This window comes from Myotis brandtii, unplaced genomic scaffold (genome assembly GCF_000412655.1).
Source record: "Myotis brandtii unplaced genomic scaffold, ASM41265v1 scaffold1857, whole genome shotgun sequence".
Taxonomy (NCBI): domain Eukaryota; kingdom Metazoa; phylum Chordata; class Mammalia; order Chiroptera; family Vespertilionidae; genus Myotis; species Myotis brandtii.
Window position 1 is genome coordinate 258517 of NW_005356893.1, and position 14108 is coordinate 272624.

At 59.3% G+C, this 14108-nt stretch overlaps 1 protein-coding gene across 1 annotated transcript in view; it reads left to right on the forward strand.

The window, feature by feature from the left end:
- The first annotated feature begins 7053 nt into the window (after positions 1–7053).
- NCS1 (neuronal calcium sensor 1) overlaps positions 7054–14108 on the forward strand; it is a 30073-nt gene continuing 23018 nt past the window's right edge. Inside the window, exons 1-2 of the mRNA XM_005864114.1 lie at positions 7054–7129; positions 10221–10268. Of these exons, the coding sequence (XP_005864176.1) occupies positions 7054–7129; positions 10221–10268 (124 nt within the window). The remainder of the gene's footprint in view (positions 7130–10220; positions 10269–14108) is intronic.

The window sequence follows — 14108 nt, forward strand, 5'->3', positions numbered from 1 at the left end:
CTTGTGCAGCTCCACACTCCACAGCTTCTCCCTGCAGACTCCTCTCTTCCCGCAGCCTCGGGGAGATGCTCTGGCACGCTGGGGGTTGATGGCACTGGGTCCTGGCCCACCGGCTTTTCTTGGGGGGGTGGGGGGTGGCAGGGAGGACAGCTGCATCCTCTGGTAGGGCTTGTGCAGGGGCCCTGGGCTTGGGTTGGAATTCAGATCCCAACGTGGGCAGCTGCGTGGGTCCAGCCCCTCTGCACCCTCCCTGGAGTCAGCAGATCGACAGCCAGCCCGCGTTGATGGAGGCGATGGAGGCAGGTTCTGATGGTGCATTGCACAACCTCTGCTTCCGGCTCCCCCAGCGCGCACGCGTGTGCGCGCACACATTCTCTCTCCCTCTCTCTCTCTCTCTCTCCATCCTTCTGGGCACGTTTGCAGGTCTGTCCAAGCCCCTGCTTCAAGTCCATGGCCCTGGCACCGGTGTGCTTGGAACAAAGGGGCTTTCCTGAGTGGGTGCTGGACTGCTGACAGGTCCTGGCCCCTCTCCAGTAGAATCTGCAGCAAGGAGCTCAGATCCCGGGAGCTGCCCCTCTCAGGGGCGAGCTCCGAGGACTCGGACTCCCTCCTTGCTGCTCCTACCCTTTCCAAGGTGGGTGGGTGCTGGGCCTTTCTCTAGGCACCATCAGCACCTGTGAGCAGGCAGGCTGCAGGTGGGACTTCCGGGCTCCTGTGCCAGGAGACGTGGCTTGGGCTGCACCGGGGTGTCTCCATCATGGTGGTGCAGGGGAGCCACCTGAGAGCTGCCTGGAGCCAGGTTCTCTGCTTCGTGGGCATGTCACACGCTGAGCTCTTTGCATTGGTAACACAGTGAATCCTCGCTGCCGCCCTGGGCACGGTGAGTGCTGTGCCCCACGTACAGATGAGGAAACCGAGGCTCAGACAGGCGCGTGGCATCCAAGACCCCACGGCCAGTCACTAGGCGGCATCGCGACTTGAACTCAGGTCTGCGTGTCACCAAAGTTATCTCGGTGCTCACGCCGAAAAGTCGGGGGCTTTTCCTCGTGTCCCCTCTGGTTTCTGCTGTAAGCCATGTTGGTGGATTCTGGATGGGAAGGGGCTTGGCAGTCATTTTGTCGACCCCCCTCTCTCTGGGCACATCTGCCACCTTTGAAGTCGAGTCAGTGAGGATCTGTTAGGAACTGGCCCGGAGGTGCTGGGCTGGGCTATTTTTAACGGCCTTTGGAGACATGGAACAGTTTCTCTCAGGGAGAGAGCCGGGTTCTTTTCCCAGAGCCCGTACTAGGGGTAGGCTGGGGGACTGGTGGTGGCCTCTTGGCCTCCTGTGTGTCTTCCTGGCCGATGCCAGCTCCCCCAGTGCAGGCCCTGGTCTGTTTGGTTGTGTTGGCACTTAGTAGGTCCACAGGTATTTGTTGAATGAGAGGTCTCCCAGCAGAAGGCCAGAGACAGCCTCTCCAAGCATGTCAAACTCGCGGCCGGCGGGCCGCATGCCTCGTTTACTTCAACGGAAGCCAGATGGGCTTCCTCGGATGTGGAGTGGAGCCATCTGTTCTCTGTTCAGGGGACTCAGTGTGTGGGGTCAAGAGAGGAGCGCTTGGGAAGGAGGCTCAAATGTCAGAGTCTCCTGGAGCGCTTGTTAAATGCCACGCTCGCTGCCTTTGGGTCTGGTCTGGGCCCAGCAGTTTGCATCTTTGACAAGTGTTTGTCATGTAGATCGTGGTTCCCAGGAACCCCACGAAGACCCACAACCGGTTCCGGGGTTTGTGGCGTATGTAGGCATCACCTGGTGCCCAAGGTCACCTCGGGCACAGCACAGCTGGCTGCACCACTGCTTGGGGCCCAGAGGGTCCCCCAGAGGGTCCAGCTGTACCTCCTGCCCCTGGGAAAGACTGTCCTGCTGGTCTGTGTGTGTCTGAAAGCTCCAGCTGTGTGGCCCTGACTAGACACATCTGGATTCAGCGTGGCCGTGGCCCTCAGTCTTTTGTGCCTGCCACCGTCCCGGGGCACATGGAGAGTTTAGCATGGAGCCTGGTTCTGCGTGCCTGCCACCGCAGAGCAGATTTTTATCCTCCTCTGCAGATAAGATTCGGTAAGTCGTCAGTGCCTTGTTACCCAATCCTCACCCTTCCCCGCACAGTTCATATCTCAGAGCACTGGGAGGGACGCAGAGCAGTAGTGTGGCCCGAAACCTGGTCTTTTTGAGGCCTGGCCCCCTTTCTTCCAGCTTGTTGGTGAGACTGTTGCCCAGACTATGTGTGCCCTGTGTGCCCAGACTATGGCCAGCCCCTCACTTAACTGAGCCTCAGTTTCCTCATCTGCAGAATGGGTCTGCGCAAGGTGCCTGACTCCTCGGGGATGTCAGCGTCAACAGGATAATTCACACACAGCCTAGTGAGGAGCCAGACTTAACGATGACAAACACTTGTCAAGGGTGCAAGGAGGCATGCTGGTGATCGTTATTAATATTGTTTTGACTACACAATTCAACTTCACCTTGAACTGGTCTTAGATGTATCTTCTGGACGAAGCTCATTGGTCCACAGAGGAGTCTTCCTACGGCCCTGGTCTTTGTGCCTGGCACACGTAGAAATCTTTTTCTTTTTTAAAAAAATATATTTTTATTGATTTCAGAGAGGAAGGGAGGGGGAAAGAGAGATAGAAACATCAATGATGAGAGAGAATCATTGATTGGCTGCCTCCTGCACGCCCCACAATGGGGAAAAGGCCCGCAACCTGGGCATGTGCCCTGACCAGGAATCAAACCATGACCTCCTGGTCCATAGGTCTACGCCCAAGCACTGAGCTACACTGGCCGGGCTCAGGTTGCCCGAATCTTAACAGGATCTTGTTTTGTCTGCCGAGGTCCCCCCACCCCCTGCCTCTGACACTTGTTAATTTTTTTAAAATATATTTTATTTATTTTTTACAGAGAGGAAGGGAGAGGGATAGAGAGTTAGAGACATCGATGAAAGAGAAACATCGATCAGCTGCCTCCTGCACGCCCCCTACCAGGGATGTGCCCGCAACCCAGGTACATGCCCTTGACCGGAATTGAACCTGGGACCCTTCAGTCCGCAGGCCGATGCTCTATCCACTGAGCCAAACCGGTCAGGGCCTTGTTAATTTTTAGGCTGCCCTGACCTGCCTTCCGAGGAACGCTCGCTCTGTGCTGGGCACGGAGAGGGAGACGTGAACCAGAGGTGTCGTTCCTGCCCTCAGGAGGGACCAGCCGGGCTCGCTGAAACACCGAGCCAGAGCGCTCCGGCCATCTGCCTTGGTCTGAGCTGCATCCATTTAAAGACTCCCGGGCCCACGCCAGCCTCCCCAAGAGGCAGAAGCCTCTCCCACCTCCCCTCCTCTTCCTCTCCCCACGGTGCTCCCCAGGGCCCTCCGCCCACTTCCTCCTTCTTGCGTGGACAGCCGGGCTCTGCCTTGGCCTTGCTTGCCTCCCTTGAGTCTCTTTGGCCTTTTTCCCGACGCCCAGAATGGTCCCCGGTGTGTGGTAGCTTGTGGAGGGGACGAGCCTCCTCCTTAGTCGGTAGCTAAGGCCTCTGCACCCCAGAGCAGAGAACGGCACCCCTGCTTGGGGCCAGGAGTCGGGTTGAGAGATGCGGGGTGTCACTGGTTGAGCTCCAGGGTGTCTCTGGCTTTGGGGAGGTCCCAGGAAGGCCCCTCGTGTCGGATAAGGAATATTCTCTGATCATCGTTCCCTCCACCCAGCTCTGGTCCACCAGCCCTGGCGGGGAGGCCGAATCAGGCACCCATCTAGGGACACATGATGGAGGTGGGGTGTGGAGGGCCCCACAGCCAGGTGTGTTTTTGAGGTCCGGCCCACGTTCTTCCAGCTCGTTGGTGAGGCTGGTGAGCAGGGGTCAGCCACCAGGAGAGGGAAGGCCCAGGGGGAGGCGGCGGCTGCAGCCCCTGTGCCTCCTGCGTGCACGGGGTAAGGTCACGGAGGCTGCTTCCCGTCCACACGGCTAACAGGGCAGCAGCAAGAGGGATCGAGGTCAGACTCTGACACTCAGTTGGGCATCTGGGCAGGAAACATCAAGTCTGTTGTTAGGAAAGAACTCAATATCCCAGAGAACGGGGCTGGGTCCCACTCAGGCTCTGTGACCTCGGGCAAGTCGCTCACCCTCTCTGAGCCTCCGTAATACCCGCTCATGTGACTCCGTGGGTCCAAATGGGGGAGCGCTTTGAGGTCCAGGATGTGGGTCAGAAAGGGATGGGGGACTCTGTCCACGTAGCTCAGTTGGTTAGAGTGTCGTCCCCATACGTTAAGGTTCCGGATTCAATTCCCAGTCAGGGCACATGCAAGAACCAACCAGGAAGTGGATGGAACAACAAGTCGATGTTTCTTTCTCTCTCCTTTCCTCGTCTTCTTTCTAAAATCAGTAAATTTTAAAAAGGGGGTTGGGGACTGCTCGACAGCAGCCTCAGGGGTGGAAGGAGGCCTTGGGGGCTGGATGGGCAGGGGTTCTGGTCCTTTGCTTGGGTGAGCCCCGTCTCGTGGAGCTTCACTTCCCTTCTCTGGAAAATGGGGCCATCAGAGTAGCCCCAAAGATGGGGAGGATTCGGGGCACATGGAGAGTTTAGCATGGAGCCTGGTTCTGAGGGGAACTTCAAGCTCTCCTGGTGGCAACTGGTTTTAGGATCAAGTCCTCCGTCCTCCAGAGCAGAGCGGGCTAAGTGGTCTGTGGCCTGACCCCTTGTTGAGAGAAGCGGAGGAGGCCGGAGAGGGGCAGGGACTCGCCCGGGGTCCCAGAGCCCAGGCCTCCAACTCCTGCCTGTCCTAGCTCCACCTGCCTCCTCCAGCTCCATGTTAAAGGTGACCTGGCCCCTTCCGTCCACCGGTGCCCAGAGCGTTCTGGCATTGCGCCTCTCACGTGTCAGGTAAAGGCACTTTCTCCTGACCATGGCCTTGGCATTGGACCCGGCTTCCTCTGCTCCCAAGTCCAGGCCTGAGCCCCTCTGGGGCTGGTCATGGGCAGTGAGAGATGCAGCTGGTCAGGGGCCGGGCTCACGTCATCCCTCGCCAAGGCCCCATAGGAAGGGATCTGGACAGTTTTCAGATGCGGGGGCACGGATGGAGGTGGTGGACACAGGTCCGATCTGGGTTTGGAGATGGTGTTTGCCTGTAGTCCAGAGGGTGGAGAGGGTTGAGGAGAGGGTGGCAGGAGAGGGTTGTGATCCAGGCACGTGATGATGGTGCCGGTGGCGATGATGCCAGGGACAGATTCAGCGTGTATCTAGGAGGAAGACTAAATAGGACGCCGTACAGAGGTTTCATTATGTTGTATATTTGGGATTATATACTCTTCATTTTCTAACTTGTTAAAACCTGACCACTGCGAATGTGTGCCTATGCCATTAACCATTCATCTAAAAAATGACTTTTATTTATTTAATTCTTATTTTAAACATATTTTTTTTATTGATTTCAGAGAGAAAGGGAGAGGGGGAGAGAGAAGGAGAGAGAAACATCAATGATGAGAGCGAATCATTGGTTGGCTGCCTCCTGCACACCCCCCATTGGGATGTCAGCCCCCAACCTGGGCTTGTGTCCTGACCGGGAATCGAACCGACATCTCGACGCTCAACCACTGAGCCTCGCCAGGCGGGGCTAAAACATGACTCTTAAATGGTGCAGCACGTGAACGAAACCTTTTACTTAATCCCCTGCCTTGGCTGTTAAGTTGCTTTCATGATACACACAAGCATCTCTGCACGTATCTCTTCTTAAAGGGAAACTCCCCACAAGGACGCCGCGGGGTGAAGGGCTGGGCCGTCCTAGAAGGCTTGTGATTGGAAACTTCACTTGCCCTCCGGAAAGTGTGTTCCCCTTTAAATTTTGAGCAAAAGCAAACGAGGTGCCTCTTTCCCTGCGTCCTGGCCAGCACCGAACAGCATCGCTTCTCCCCGTCGTTGCCAAGGCGATGGGGGAGAAGCAGGCAGCTCACCGTCTCAGGCCCATTTCCTGGATTGCCGTTAAGTCAGCGGTTCTCAACCTGTGGGTCGCGACCCTAGCAGCATCGCTTCTCCCCGTCGTTGCCAACGCGATGGGGGGAGAAGCAGGCAGCTCACCATCTCAGGCCCATTTCCTTGATTGCCGTTAAGTCAGCGGTTCTCAACCTGTGGGTCGCGACCCCTTTGGCGGTCGAACGACCCTTTCACAGGGGTCGCCTAAGACCATCCTGCATATCAGATATTTACATGACGATTCGTCGCAGTAGCAACATGACAGTGATGAAGTAGCAACGAAAACAATTTTATGGTTGGGTCACAACATGAGGAACTGTATTTAAAGGGCCGGAAGGTTGAGAACCACTGCGTTAAGTGGAATCCTAGGATCTCTGAGCTGGAGGAGGCTTTGGGATCACGCAGTCCAAGGCCCTTGTTTGACACATGGACAAACCAAGGACCAGAGGGTGAAATCTCGCCCCCAAGTCACATAGCGGGAACCCAGGGCGGTGCCTCCCATTGGGGCGCCCTATTGCGCCGTGATGGGTCGGCCGTTGGGGTCGAGGTGGGGATGTCTTGCTGTCGTCATTGAAGCTTCTTCAGATCTGGCTCATCTGGTCCTAAATATCGCTTGCTGTCAGGTAATGGAGTAAACAGATTGTCCCTTTTGCTATCATTACAAGAGGGAACGCTGCACATCCTGGGTGTGGTCTATTTGGCAGGAAAGAGACGGTCATTAGTTCACGGCTAAGTTCCCAGGTAACTTCAAATGGGGGTGGGAGTCCCAGCTGAGGGCAGGGCAGCGGTGCTGAGGGCTCGATGGCCAGCTGGTCGTTTCCTGGCTGTGAGACTCTGGCGAGCCCCTCCCCCCTCTGAGCGCCTTTTCCCACAGGTGGACAGAGGGATTGACATGTAGTAGGTGCTCAGTTAACGCTCCTACAGGGAGGAGGCGGCCTGGCCTTCGGAGTCAGGAGACAGGTGCACGGCCCAGGGTGAGTGGCACCCGCGGACAGCCTCTGTGTCGGTGGGTGGCTGCATGAGTGCACACAGGCCCCCGTTCTTCCGGTGGGGAAGGCAGGCCTGCTCTGGATGCCGGATTTTAGGGTCCTGCGTGGATGTGGGCTCGGAGGGCTGGAGAGACAGAAGTTCACGGCCAAGTTCCCAGGTAACTTCAAATGGGGGTGGGAGGCCCTAGCTGGTTTGGCTCAGTGGATAGAGCATCGGCCTGTGGACTGAAGGGTCCCGGGTTCGATTCCAGTCAAGGGCACATGCCCAGGTTTTGGGCTCAATCCCCAGTGGGGCGCGTGCAGGAGGCAGCCGATCGGTGATTCTCTCTTATCATTGATGTTTCTATCTCTTTCTCCCTCTCCCTTCCTCTCTGAAATCAATAAAAATATATTTTAAAAAAATGGGGGTGGGAGTCCTAGCTGAGGGTCAGGGCAGCGGTGCTGAGGGCTCGATGGCCAGCTGGTCGTTTCCTGGCTGTGAGACTCTGGTGAGCCCCTCCCACAGGTGGACAGAGGGACAGACATGTAGTAGGTGCTCAGTTAACGCTCCTACATGGAGGAGGCGGCCTGGCCTTTGGAGTCAGGAGACAGGTGCATGGCCCAGGGTGCGCGGCCACAGGCCCTCAGCTGAATGGGGAGTGAGTGGCACCCGCGGACAGCCTCTGTGTCAGTGGATGGCTGCATGAGTGCACACAGGCCCCCGTTCTTCCGGTTGGGAAGGCGAGCCTGCTCTGGATGCCGGATTTTAGGGTCCCGCGTGGATGTGGGCTCAGAGGGCTGGAGAGACACCTGCCTGGGCTTTAGTCCCAGAACCGGTGCGGCCCGGATAGTGACTCTAGAGTCACCGGTCCCCCGGAGACTCAGTTTCCCTTTCTGTACATGCTCAGGCTGCCAGATGGTGAGACTTCTGGGGGAAGCTGTACTTGGGCCCGACGGAGTGAGCTTGGGCTCTGGTGCCTGGTGACCAGGCTCCGTTCGCAGTCTCTTCCTGCGTCCGTTTTCTCACCCGCAAGCTGGGACAGGATTACCTCCTAGAGCAGTGGTTCTCAACCTTGGCTGCACATTACAATTACCTGGGAATCTTTTTAAAATCCTGATTTCTGGGGCTTGAAATTCTGAGGACCAGAAATCAGGATTTTAAAAAGATTCCCAGGTGAGCCCCTCCCACAGGTGGACAGAGGGACTGACATGTAGTAGGTGCTCAGTTAACGCTCCTACATGGAGGAGGCGGCCTGGCCTTTGGAGTCAGGAGACAGGTGCATGGCCCAGGGTGCGCGGCCACAGGCCCTCAGCTGAATGGGGAGTGAGTGGCACCCGCGGACAGCCTCTGTGTCAGTGGATGGCTGCATGAGTGCACACAGGCCCCCGTTCTTCCGGTTGGGAAGGCGAGCCTGCTCTGGATGCCGGATTTTAGGGTCCCGCGTGGATGTGGGCTCAGAGGGCTGGAGAGACACCTGCCTGGGCTTTAGTCCCAGAACCGGTGCGGCCCGGATAGTGACTCTAGAGTCACCGGTCCCCCGGAGACTCAGTTTCCCTTTCTGTACATGCTCAGGCTGCCAGATGGTGAGACTTCTGGGGGAAGCTGTACTTGGGCCCGACGGAGTGAGCTTGGGCTCTGGTGCCTGGTGACCAGGCTCCGTTCGCAGTCTCTTCCTGCGTCCGTTTTCTCACCCGCAAGCTGGGACAGGATTACCTCCTAGAGCAGTGGTTCTCAACCCAGTCTCTTCCGTCCATTTTCTCACCTGCAAGCTGGGACAGGATTCCCTCCTAGAGCAGTGGTTCTCAACCTTGGCTGCACATTAGAATTATTTGGGAATCTTTTTAAAATCCTGATTTCTGGGCCTTGAAATTCTGAGGACCACTGTCCTAGAGACACCGGGATGGTGGCTTGTCTTGGGTGATCCCCTCAGCTCTTCGGTGGTGACGGAGGATCTGTGATCAAATGCGAAAGGGTCAGAGGCGGTCACCATGGTGCTTCATGGCATGTTCGTGTGATCCGGGCCCAGCTCAGGGCTCACGTGCATTCATCCCAGACCCTTCCCAGCAGCCCCGGGTCGTTCCCATTTTACACATGAGGAAACTGAGGATCAGAGGGGCCAGAGCTGGCCCAAGACCACACGTCTGGTGAGTGGTGCGGCTGGAGTTTGCCCCTGGGTGGTGGCCAGAGGCCCCGCGAGGGTGGGGGCTGCAGAGGAGCCGCTGTGGAGGTGTGCGGGGAGCGTGAGTGAGTGTGGGTGTCTGGTGTGGGTGTGCGGTGGGGGGTGTGCTGAGAAACGTGTGAGCCCTGGTTCCCGTGGGCATGCTCTGAGTGTGAGTGACGGGGTCATGGCATGTGTCAGGAGTGGGTGAGCTGGCATGTCTGTGCCCAGCGTGTGCACGGTGTGTGCAAGGCAGCTCTGTGTAGGTTGTGAATGTAGACATGCATGGGGGGGAGGGCGGGGCACAGACAGGCTGGGAGCCTGAATAAAAACCTGATTGCTCAGCTGCCTGCTCGGGGGCCAGGTGACATGGCTGCCACTTCCCGGCCTTCTGCCCGGCCACGCTGATCGCCAGGAGCCCACCTGCCCTCGGCGGGGGAGATATCAGCGGGAGGAATGACAGTAATGACGACTCCCATCACCAAGTGCGGCCTGACTACAGCTTCCCCCGTGTGGTCTCGCCACAGCCCTGGGCGTGGGGACTATATGCCCATTTCACAGATGAAGCAAAGGGGCCCAGGCAGGTTCAGGGGCCGAGCTGGGGCTCAGGCTCCGATGTTCATCTGGACGTAGCCATGCTCTTCCTACCACGTGCCTGCCTCCCACGACCTCCGTGAGCCTTGTAACCTTAGCGCTGCTTTGAGGGTAGTGAGCGCCCCATCACGGGAGGCATTCAAGCAGCTGCTAGAGCCGCAGACACTGGCCCGGCATCCTGGGTTCCTGGCCAAAGGGGAGGTGGGATCCTTCTGGCTGTGAGCACCTGGCCCTACTGTCCCGGGTGCTCTGATTCCCATAGGGGATCCGGGGCAGCCTCAGCTTGGCTTTCTCTGGGAGGAGGCAGAGCTGCGCCTGTGGGAAGGCGGTAGGAGCAGGCAGTGGGCACTGCCCGGTACTTGGGCCTCTGAGGTGCCAAACTCGTGCCGGTGCTGTGCCGGCCTCGCCCAGTCCTCCCAGCCTGTGAGTCCAGGAGAGTGAGCCGTCAGGAAGTGTTGGCACCCTCCCTGCTCTCGGGAGCCTGCAGGCGGGGAGGCAGAGGGCAGCCGAGGGTGAGGCTGTGGAGAGCGAGGCTGCCCCTGGCTGTCCTGTGCCGACCTGCCTGGTAAGGCCCAGGTGCCTCGGAAGTGTCTGTGTCCTCTCGGGTGCAATGGGGGATGCGGGGCACAGTGATGGGTGGGGCCGTGGGATCCGGAGGTCTGGCCGCAGTGCCCCGGGCGCCTGTGAGCTCCCTGAGGGTTGGGACACACCTGGGGGATTTGGGTTTGGGCAGCGCCGGCCAGGAGCCTCGCACAGGGCAGGCCTGTGTGCTCGACCGGGTGTTGCTTTGTTTTGCTCCTTGGCTGACCAGATAGGACCCACCCGAGCCCTTGACCTGCAGCCTGATGGGCAGGGGAGTTGCCAGGGGGTCAGAGTCTGGGTCCTGGTTCCAGCCTGACCTGCTGCGGCCTCCGGCTGCCCCTCTCCGAGTCCCACTCTCTGTGAGACGGTGTCACCCAGGGGGCGGTGCCCAGCTTGGGGGTGCCCGGGAAGGGACGCAGGGCAGCTGCTGGCTGTGGCATTCCTGGTCTCCCTGGTGGCCCAGGGAGCTGGCGGGCAGCCGGGCCACCGTGCTTGCACTCCCTGGCAGGGGAAGGAGGAGGCTGGAGGAATGTGGATTTGAGGAATGTTTAACCCGAGGCAGAAATAGCTCCCTGCTTTCGTTCCAGGCCTGGGCTTCCATAGGAAGCGGCTCCCGTCTCTCTCTCTCTCCAGCAGCCTCTGCCTCCCCCACCGCTCTGGCCTTTCGGGGACAGAAAGTGGCCTCTTTATTTTTCTAACCAAGGAGCTGCTGTGGGAACAGAAGGGTCCCCAGATTTGGAGGCCGGCCAGGCTGGGCTCAAGTCCCCCGGTCTCCACGTCGCAGCCCTGTGACCACTTCCTACTCTGAGCCTCCGCGGAACCGGGCAGCTTGTTAGACGGGCCGTGTGGTGTCGCCGCTCCTGCTCGGGGACCAGCGGGTCGGGGTGCAACCCCCCGCTGCCCTCGTGAGCTCTGGCACCTCGGCCAGGCCCTTTCCGTCGAGCCCCCTTGTTTCGTCTGTAAAGTGGGCAGAGATGCTAATCCGGCCTCCCAGCCTGGGGGGTGGAATGAGTGTGAAGACATTGGCCAAAGGCTCTGGAACCCCAGCTCGGAGCCCTGGTGGCCTCCAAAGCCAGGGGGACATGTCTCCTGTGTGCTGCTGCCGGGTGGAGTGGGGTCCGGGCCCTGGGGGACCCTTCCATTTCCTCGTCCCTCCGAGGGCAGGACCCACCCTCGCCCACACTCACCTCGTGCCAGGGACCCCGCTACCTGCTGGTGAGGACACGTTTAGCTCTCCCCTTCCCATCGGGCTGCTCGGGCCGTGAGGACGGGCCCGCGTCTTGCTGCCTGGGTCGCCGCTGTGTCCCGGCTCCTGGAATAGAGCCTGGTGCCATTTGTTGGAACGAATGAAAAATCAGATACATCCGAGAAGGAGCTAACGAACTTCCTTCTCATCCATCTTGGGTCCTGGCTTTCTGTTTGTCGCCAGCCCACGCCTGCCTCCTGGGCTGCGGATGGAGGGTTTGTGGGGGGCCCTGAGGAGTCAGGTGCTGGGCGGCTGGCCCCGGCAGGACTGGCCGAGCCAGGCCCCCAGGCCCACCGCACCTTCTGGGACTGGGAAGACCAGGAGGGCCCCAGCAGCCAGCACGGCCCCTCCTCCCAGGCCCTCCGCTCCTGTCTCTTTGAGGAACCAAAAGGCTCCTGTTCAAAGACGGGAGCTGGGCTATTTTCGGCTCTTGTGGGGGAAAGCGAATGCCTCCCTTCTGTTCAAAAATATATGGTGTATGAGCCGGGCAGACAGGAGCGCCACAGCTCAAAGCCTCGCCGGCGGGGCTCCACCTCCGCGGCTCCGTCGCCCACGTGCCCACGTCGGGCGGTTATTGTTTCCAGGCTGCCTGTGCCGAGGCCCTCGCTGGGCCCGAGCAGGACAGGATCTCAATCAAAACTAAGAGCAGCCATCACGACAGAGGAGAGGAGCAGCGGCCCTCCCGGGCCCTGCTCCCTGTGCGGCTGGGGAAGGAGGACCAGCCAGCTGTGGGCAGAGGGCAGGAGGCCCCCGTGCCCTCTGGCCACCCCTCACTCCCTGACTCCGCACGTGTTAGTGGGACCCCTGTCTCGAGCCAGGCCCACAGGCGCTAGGACACGGGGCAGACTGGACGGGCGCGTTTCCGGTCCCCCTGGCACTCACCGTTTGGAGGTGGACAGATGTCAGGCCGGGGTCCGAATCAGGGCCTTGCACAGCTGGGGCCCACCTGGTCTGGGTGCCTCTGAGAGGACCTGCGTCCGGTCACTGTATGTAGCCTGAGTCCAGCCCAGGGCCTGGGGGGGCAGATTGGACGGGCGCATTTCCGTTCCCCCTGATACTCACAGTTTGGAGGCGGACAGATGTCAGGCCGGGGTCTGCATCAGGGCCTTGCACAGCTGGTGGCCCCCTGGTCTGGGTGCCTCTGAGAGGACCTGCGTCCGGGTCACTGTATGTAGCCTGAGTCCAGCCCAGGGCCTGGCCCGCTGGGAGTGCTCGGTGACTGTTGGATGGATGGAGGGGTGAGAAATCCAGTTTGTCCCTTCTAGCCACCCCGTAAGGAAGGTATTGTCATGCCCCACCCCCCCGTCTTACATATGAGGAAATGAGGCTCAGGCGAATTCAGCTTCCCAAGGTCACACAGGGGCTAACGAAGGACTCAGCTCAGAAAAGCGCCTTCCTGTGGCCCTCACTCCACCTTGGGCCAGTTGCTTCACCTCTGGGAGCCTCAGTTTCCTAATCTGTATAATGGGGATAATCCAAGGCCTGGAGCGCGGAATGGGGTTAATGCACGCAGAGTGCTTAGCGCGGGACGGGCACACGGTAAGCTAAGTGCCCAGTGAACGGCAGCTCTCCTCATGTGGCTGTTCCTGGAGCCACGAGACAAAGTACATCGTCCTGCGTTTTCCTTGAGAATTTTTGGGGAAATTATTTAACTGTCGTAGAAATTAAATGCGATGTATTTTATAACTCTATTTTTAGAGTAAAGCAAACACCTGTAAAGGGTGGAGCAGAAGGCAAAAAATGTGGGAACAGTTGCGCCAGAACACAGACAGGAACTAGGCCCTGCTTTTGGTGGCTGCCTGGGTCTCTGCCCGCTCCCTCCAGGGGGCACCGGCCTGTTCCCCAGGGGCTCTGCGGGTTGCTTTAGGGGCACCTTGGATGCCAGCCACCGGGCTCTCTCCGGAACGAAGCCCTTCAGCCCACCTGTGGGGTGGTCGGAGCGAACAGTCTTCCCACATTTGCCAGGGAAATCCACAAAGATTCAAGCTGTGCTTGGCAAATCTGAAGGTGAGAGCGGTTACCGCGCCCAGGAGGAAGATGGGGCCGGGGCTGGGCTGTCCAGGGAGTGCCGTCAGGGCACTCTGATGACAGGCAGGCAGGAGCCGCCTGTTCCCTGCTGGGCTGTGCACCCCAAGTCTCATGCCCCCCAATGGGTGCCTGAAGATTGCAGGAGTCTACAATCCTGAGGGGAAGGGCTTGGCCGAGGTGGGGAGCCTGGAGTCCCCTGTCCCTCCCAGAAACACCCGTGCGTTTTGCGGGGCTTGCTGGGACCCGCCTCTGGGGCTGTGATGTGAGGGTCTGTCGCCTCTGGGGGTGGGGAGTGATGTGGGGCTGGGGAGCTTGGGGCACCTGGACCGCAGGCATGTGACTCTCATTCTTGTCCTTCCCCCACCCCCTGCGAGCGGCACTTCCCAGTGAGCACAGCCAGTGTCCGCTGTGAGTGGGACAAGCCATCTCCCCTTTCAGACAGGGAAACTGAGGCAGGAGACGTGACAGGTCATGCAGCCAGGGAATGGCAGACCCTGGAACCTCGGTCCTGTGAGACCCCCATGCTATGCCGCCTTCTCTACAGGAAAC